This window comes from Eptatretus burgeri, chromosome 2 (genome assembly GCF_056783735.1).
Source record: "Eptatretus burgeri isolate ZD-2024b chromosome 2, Ebu_testis_v1, whole genome shotgun sequence".
Classification (NCBI taxonomy): domain Eukaryota; kingdom Metazoa; phylum Chordata; class Myxini; order Myxiniformes; family Myxinidae; genus Eptatretus; species Eptatretus burgeri.
Genome location: NC_140962.1, coordinates 3,515,757 through 3,524,048, shown reverse-complemented (window position 1 = coordinate 3,524,048; position 8,292 = coordinate 3,515,757). Strand labels below are relative to the sequence as shown.

The 8,292-nt window shown below is 39.0% G+C and overlaps 1 protein-coding gene across 3 annotated transcripts in view; it reads right to left on the bottom strand.

The window, feature by feature from the left end:
- Positions 1 to 3,523: 3,523 nt before the first annotated feature.
- Positions 3,524 to 8,292, bottom strand: part of LOC147031276 (lipase member H-like) — a 75,665-nt gene continuing 70,896 nt past the window's right edge. The window contains exons 12-13 of one of the 3 annotated variants that reach the window (XR_015052653.1): positions 3,992 to 4,138; positions 3,524 to 3,901 (exon numbers count right to left, since the gene is read on the bottom strand). Coding sequence is in view for 2 of the 3 variants with exons in the window: in XM_085860994.1 (XP_085717120.1) it covers positions 4,063 to 4,138 (76 nt within the window). In the remaining variant the exon portion in view is untranslated. Of the gene's footprint in view, positions 3,902 to 3,931; positions 4,139 to 8,292 lie in introns of those variants that run through there. The other 2 variants (XM_085860994.1, XM_085860974.1) reach the window with 2 other exon arrangements.

The window sequence follows — 8,292 nt, the reverse complement described above, 5'->3', positions numbered from 1 at the left end:
CACGTCCCCCTTTTTCAATACACGACATTTTCTACATGATGTATGAATGCTAATGAGGTCTTTCGTGCATGTGCTGTGTGTACATTTTCAGTTACCCATTTCTGCTCAACCGGGCACTTTCAACCTGCCTTTGTAAGCGTGAAATCTGTTCGTGAAATGGTCTTCTTAACGTCATTTTAACGAAAAGAGCATTTAAACTAAAGGGTGGCAATTTTAGAATGGTTAACCATAATTGTTGTGTTCCTGGATGCAAATTGGAAGAACAAAAATATAGGACATACGAGAAATATCCGTGGATGAGATTGAGAAGTGTCGAGTTCCTATAATTCCGTGTTAATACAAACCAGCAGTAGATATATAAACTACCCCCCCCCCCAAACCCCCTACCTGGACAGCATCGCTTTGGAATTACAGACGTCCATTAAATATATCACCAAGCCTGCCATGTTCACAGGAGGCACTCCCACAAGGTTCAAAGTCCATTCACTGGTAGCGATCTGTCAGGGGTTTGTGTAGCACACACCCGTCCACTCGGGCCTTGCACCGGCCCACATGGTTGGGAGTTTGCAGTATGAGCAGCTGCCCTTCAACGAGTTGAGAACATTATCCAAGTGTTTTGTTGTGCAGAGGCATGGCCGTTTCTCTCAGATACTTTTTCAAGTATTTTCAGCTTCTTTTAATGCTTAGTGCGTCATTTTAGGTCCTTATCTTGCACACATGATATACAGTACTTTGTTGTACCCTGAACGCCACCGTTTCTCGGGGTTTCTGCACATGCGCACCGAGCATTCTGGGGCAGATTACGTCATTTCAAAAGTTGCGTATCAACATTTTTAGATCCTCATGAATGATATCTTAGTCTTACTCACGTTGTTGTTCTTGTGGACTTTTTTTGTTTCACACCCTTCAGTTTTCATCGAAACTTCCTCTTGGCGTATATAAGTAAAAAAATACCCTGCGCAGACAGTAACCATATCCGATTTTGAAAATTCCTCCTTGAAAAAAGTTATGACGTCAAAATATCTCCGCTAATGGAAATCACATAAAAAAATTATCTCCGAAACTCAGCAAGCTTTTTGAATTCTGTTTGCGGGAATCGAACAGGGCATTAGCAGAGATGAATTGCCGCACATATGATACACCACTATGATGTCATATCAATTTTTATGACTTCATTCCTATTTTTTGACATTTTTTGTTTCACAACCCAGAGTTTTCATCGGTTATTCGTCAAACTTGCCATGTATATGCAGAAAGCCCACGCGCAGGCAGTAGCCATCTCTGATTTTGGAAATTCTTCCTAGAAAAAAAGTTAACGTCATAATATCGCCGCTAATGGAAATCGCCTATACCATTATCTCCGAAACTAGTTTGTTTCACAGCCGACAGTTTTCATCGAAACTTCCTGAAACTTGGCATATATGTGTAAAAATTCCCTGCACAGACAGTAACCATCTCCGAGTTTGAAAATTCCTCCTAGAAAAAAATGTTATGACGTCAAAATATCTCCGCTAATGGAAATCGCCAAAAAAATTATCTGCGAAACTCGGCAAGCTCTTTGAATTCTGTTTGTGGGAATCGAACAGAGCATTAGCAGAGATGAATTACCGCACATATGATACATCACTATGACGTCATATCAATTTTAATGACGTCATTCCTTTTTTGACATTTTTTGTTTCACAACCCAGAGTTTTCATCGGATCTTCATGAAACCTGCCATGTATATGCAGAAACCCACGCGCAGGCAGTAACCATCTCAGATTTTGGAAATTCTTCCTAGTAAAAAAGTTGACGTCATAATATCGCCGCTAATGGAAATCGTCTATACCATTATCTCCGAAACTAGGCAAGCTGTTTGAATTTTGTTTGCGGGAATCAAGCCGGGCATTAGCACAGATAATTTATCGCAAACCTGATACATTACAATGACGTCATATTCGTTTTTATGATGTCATCATTAAGAGGACGAGGAGCTTAGCTCATTCGAGCTTGTTTTTTGAAGGAATTAGCTGTTTCTAAATTCCTTCCACTGCCAAAAATAATTTTCTTCATAGGAAAATGTTTTCTTATCCGAAGAAACGTTTTCATGAAACAAGAAAACAAGAAAATTTTTCTCACGCTTTTCTTGTTTCAAGAAAAGTTATTTAAAGAAAATATCTTCTCATGAATTTTTTTTTTCCGCACTGTGATTCGATGTTCCCCAACAAGTGGATCAGCTGTGGTGAACCCATTGATTGGCCCCCAAGATCCCCAGATCTAACTGCCTGCAAATTTTCTTTGAGTGGTTTTATCAAGGTTACGCCCCCACAGAGTTTATGTTATGTCCCCACAGTCACCCTCACAGTTTATTTTACACCTGCACAATCCTTGGATAAGCTCTGAGATTGCATCACTAACACTGTTCAGGACATTTCCCTTGGCATCTGTGCAAAAGTTATGGACAATTTTGTTCAACATCTCCAGACGTGTATTGAAATAGAAGGTGAACATATTCAGCACAAAACAAAACTTCAACATCACTCGAACTGTTTTATATATTCAACTGTGAAGTTGTGTATGCTTATTGTATTCAATAAATAAACATGGGTACCGAGTTAAGGGACACCATGTCGAGGTCCACCTCTTTCCAAAAGCTTCAATCTTCTGCTACAATGTCATCCATCAACTTGGTATCGAACCCCCAAAACAACATTCATGAAATTATTAGCATCTGACCCGTGCAATTTGCCCTCGGGTGCTTTTCTTCCCCTCCATATTTGGAAACGAATAAAAACCATGGAGATCTGAATCAGAACAAAAATAGGGTGAATGAGGTAAAAATTACAATTTGCAATCTGTCATGGCCACCTTCCCAATTCTTGAAGTATAAGCAAGAGGCATTGTCCTAAAATGATGTAATTTTCAGAGTTTATCACATTGTGGGTTTTTTTTTTTTGTTTGTTTCTTTTCTTGATGGTTTACTTCATCTTGTGCAGGGATCCAGCAGTTATCTTGATTTTTAAATCCACCAGTCTCCAGTTATTCCAACTAATGCTGTCTGATGATCTTCCCAATTGTAACCATGTGGTTGTGTTCCTGGATATCTAGCTCATGGTGACAGCTTGGAAGCCAAAAGGTTAACGTCACATCGGCCAGATTTCTAAAATTGTCAGTTTTCATCTGATTGACTTGAAATTTGTACATTCTGTGAATACCATCTAGTTCTCTACATGATGGATGATGAGTATGAATCTTGTAAACGGCCGAGTTGTTTGGTAGAGATCGTATGAATTATCAAGATGAAAGTATGGGTGTTAAAGTTTCGTCAGGAACAGTAAGGTACATCTTTGTGAAAAATCATCTCAATGGATGTGTAGCTGCCTGAAAACTTTTTCTGAGGAGAGGCAAAGGTGTCTATATAACCAAGCAAGCTTTTGTTGTGTGTTAGGGTCCTCAGTTCCAAACACGTTTTCATTTTAAACAAAAAGATAGCCTGTGATATTTATTATTTCAATCTCAAATCCCAGCTTGTCAACACAAATTGTGCTTTGATTGGCCCAATTTATTTATGAATGTAAGTACAGATCTCTTTCCACCCACCCAGTTTCATTTGCTTACTATCGTACTTCTGCCCAACACAATCTTGATTCTTAATGTTGATAAAACCAAATATTTGAAGTGGAGCAACATGAGTACTGCTTACAAAACTTTCCGAGTTTGTATTGATCATTGATGTGGTTTTCTTGGGGGTGGGGGGGGGTGATGCAGGGGGGTTATGAAGGAAAAACATCTTAATAAATCTTTTTACTGTGCTTCACAAAAATTGAAAGTAGTTATTTAAAGTGTGTTCTATTCAAAGTCATAATGTCCTTGTGATGCTAATAAACAGGACTCCGCAGATGTGTATATATATATATATATATATATATATATATATATATATATATATATATATATATATATATATATATATATATATATATATATATATATATATATATATATATATTGATTCACAGCTGTGCTGAATGTCCATTGGTTCAGAGACAAATTCAGGAGCATAAATAAACATGTGCTCATTTAACAGTTGGCTTTTAATACCAGGTCAACTATGCGATCTTCTTTCAGGTGCACCAACCGGGTGCAGTACGTGGCACTAAGGGCAAGAGGGCAAGGAAGAAAATGAAGATAACATTAGATCTGTGTATCGGCATTCTCCATTTCCATTTGTTTTAATCTTGAAGGTCCAGGAACACGATGATGATGATGATGACCAATAACCAACAACAATTAGGGGCACTCTACAACACAATTGCCATTGGTACTGGGAGTGCTCTTCTGGTATCGGGAGGAGGTACACAAGTGGGATGGGTCTGTTTTGAATAATGCGTGGTCACAACAATTAAAATAGTTGTTCATTTATCTTTCCATCATACATACGTCGTATCTGTTCAAAGTTTTCTCACTCAAATTTTGGTAATTCATTAGCAATGGCAGATAGTAGTAGTAAAATTGTGAATGGAAAAGCTGAATGTTAATACCTATTTTTACCTTTGCCGCTGAAGGTGAAGGAGGTTATGTTTTCACCTATCTCTGTCTTTGTTTTTGTTTGTCTGTCTGTGTGTATGCAGGATATCTCAAAAATTTGGTGGACAGGTTTGGTGTGTGACAAGGACGAACTGATTAGATTTTGGTGAAGATCCGAATCCGGATCTGGATACGATGATTATTTAATTTTAAAGGTGATTCTTCATCATTGAGTGATCGGGCCAGAAACGATATATTACTGTATAGCATGATATTTCAAAAATGTATTGTGTCTGATATGTTCTCGTTCATCAGGTATTACGTGGCGGAGGTATACGCTCCACCGAGTGCCCTTCTAGTTTCAAAATGTAATAACTTATTTTCAAAGATAACCGGACGAAATTTTCTCCAAACACACTTTGGTGACTGGAGGGTATATCATCCACGAGGGATGAGAAAGGAAGTGCACTTTCAAAATAAACTCGGTCACAGGTGTGAGAATAGATGTGGCTCATCACATCTGCAGTCGGGTTTCACGTTCACACTCCATCGAGTAACTTTTTCTTCTTATTCTTCTTAAATCCTGTTTATGTAATTTTTTTTCAAACAAACAGACCAAAAACTGGCTGGAACTTCATGACTGAGACCCGGCGGGATCGGGAGCAATCATTTCTCATTTCCAGGCTGACGTCGTACACAACCGAAAACAAAATTCAGCAGTAAGTTGATAAAAAGCAAGTTTTACAAACGAAGTTTGTTGTTGAATTGCATGTTCTCCCAAGTAATGAGGAATCCACGTTATTGTTGAAAGCTCTTGTTTGTCGTCTTTGTGTACTGTTTGGCCTTGCCTTCGGGCCACCTCCCATATGCTTGGAAGTCGGCTAACATCACAAGAAGAAGGGTGCAAAAACAGATCGTATCAACTAAAGACCAGTAAGTTTACTTCCAATTGTAAGCAAAGTAATGGAATCCATAATTACTGCTGACGTCAGCTTTCCTGTTTTCAAACAGCCTGATCCCCGACCATCAGTTTGGATTCTGTGCTGGTTACTCGGCTATGGATATGTTGTGGCTCCTCTCTCAGCAATGGCTGAAGGCCCGAGGTCTCAAACAAGAGGTCAGGGCATACCTCGGGTCTTAAGTCTCCAACTTAGATTTGAATGCCTTTTTGTAATCTTCCAGAATAATGTTTTGCTAACCACCATTTTTTAATGGTTGTATGTATTTACCTCTGTTACTGAATGTGGATGGAGGTTGTTTTCACCATTGTTTGTTTGTCTGTGAGCAGGATATCTCAAAAGGTTGTGGACAGATTCAGACGAAACTTGGTGGGCAGGGCTGGCTGGGTGTGTGATGAGGACAAATTAATTCGATTTTGGTGAAGATCCAAATGTGGATCCACATACTATGATTTTAAAGTGATTTTTCACTATTGAGAGATGGGGCCAAAACAATATACAACATGATATCTCAAAAAGTTATGGACGAATGATGACAAAACTGGGTGGATGAGTTGTTTCGGTGACAAGAACAAGTCGATTATATTTTTATATGTGAAGTATGATGGATAGGAGAAGGTGACTTCATGGGTGGGGGAAGTGAAAATCATCCACTCATGAGAAACAATAGTGCTCGACGAGGAAGCTTCCAACTGTGTGAGTGAAGTGAAATGTGAGTCAGAGAGACTGATGATCATGAAACTTAAGGGGCAACCAGTGGAAATTACCATCATTCAAATATATATAATTATATTTATATACCCACAAGTGAATATCCAGACGAGGCGGTTGATGAAATTGATAACAGAATTGAACAGCTAATCGAACGGGAGAGTGGAAAGAGCTATGTGATTGTTCTGGGAGATTGGAACAATGGTGTTGGAGAAGGAAAATATGACAAAGAAGTAGGACCATATGGACTTGGTAAAAGAAATGAGCAAGGCCAAAAACTCGTAGATTTTTGCAGAACAGAACTCATGATAACAATCACGTGGTTTAAGCATCATAAAAGAAGATGATATACATGGAAAATGTTTGGCGATACAGGAAGATTTCAACTGGATTATATAATGGGGAAGCAAAGCTACAGGGATAGTGTGAAGAATTTGAAAGCTCAACCTTGGAGCTGATGTCGACTCAGATCATAATCTTATGGAAATTGAAGCAGAATGGAGACTGAAGAAGATCCAAGGTGGAATAAGTAGAAAACGGTGGAAGCGAGAGAGGCGAACATAAGTAAATGAAGAATTTGTAAATGAAGTAAATGAAGCATGAGCTATAAAGGATAAGGATATCACCAGTATGGATGAGCAATGGAAACAGGTTAAAGAAACTGTCAAGGAAGGAGGGGAAAAGTGCATTGGGTTTCTAAGAGGAACAAGGAGCTGATTGATACTCTCAGTCCATCCTTGGGTGATTTGAGGAACAGATCTGTGTGATGTGAAAGCTAAATGTTTCATGGTTTTTGAAATATCATGTACACAAGCCAAGTTACCGAGATGGTTGCCATGCTAACATCATTCCGTCAATCGCAGCTGTGATGTAATCATATTGAGATAATGTAATGAGTAGGTATCTGCAATATATGATAGCCGAATGTTCAACGTTTTTGAAATACCGCTCACACAAAAGTACATGGACAGATGATCGGTCATGAACTAACGATCAATTGACCTGACGGAGCTCATGTGACTGTCCGGCCATGTCGCAGGGTGGGGGACAAAACGGATTAAGAAACCATGGGTTACGACTGCAATGTTACAAAAAGTGGAAGAAAGGAGAAAATGGAAGAATAATAACACTGAGGAAGACAATTGAATAACTAGAACGGCACTCGTTGATCACATAGTCTCGCCTTGCATGTTCATTCTGAACAAAAAGTACCATTATTAACTGAATACGCTACTATGATGGCCCATATACCGTATCATGTCACATAGTTTATTGGCATGGGTTATGAGCATCATAAATTTAATTATTCACTCGCATCCGGTCATAAGTCAGATATACAAAGTTTCAGATTTTTCAGATGAAGATTTCAATTCAGCCAATTTTGGCTGGAATACCGTGGAGAGTTGATGACATACGTCAAGTTTCAATTTTTTTCGTTGAGCGGTTTTGGAGAAAATGTCTAATTTTTTTCCCCCTTAAATCCAATACGGCTGCCATACCACGTGGCCAATGACATCAGAATTAGCAATAAAATATTCTTCAACGGGAGACCCTCCGATGTTTATAATTTCACATCGATCAGACAAGCGGTTGCGGAGAAAAACATTTTGAAAGCGAAAATATGTGGACGCACGCACGCACACGGGCATTGCACCCGTCTCGCATCCCCTTCGGGGCGAAACCAACTCGAGAGTTCATAGAACACGGTACCCCGTTCAGTGGTACTTCAATTTTAATAAAATAATGATTTTAACGTTCATTGTTTAGGGTCCTCCGGGTCATTTGGGTCTTTTGACCTGAGTGAACACACAGTCGTGTTAAAAGATTGGCCTTTGAAACCCTACTCAAATCGTCCTTGTGACTCGGGACAGCCAAATGCACAGGTACACACTGTGTTTTATATCGGTCGAGTCACAGAAGGAAAAGAACTAGAACAGGTGCAAGAATTCAAGTGTTTCGGAAGCACAGAATCTGCAGATGGAAGGTGCAGCAAAGAAATAGGAGAAAGATCACAATGGGAAAGACTGCATTTAGTATGAAAAGGTAGTTACTAACTGGAAAGCTGAATAAACAATTGAGGAAGCAACTTATAAAGAGCTTGATTTGGAGTATT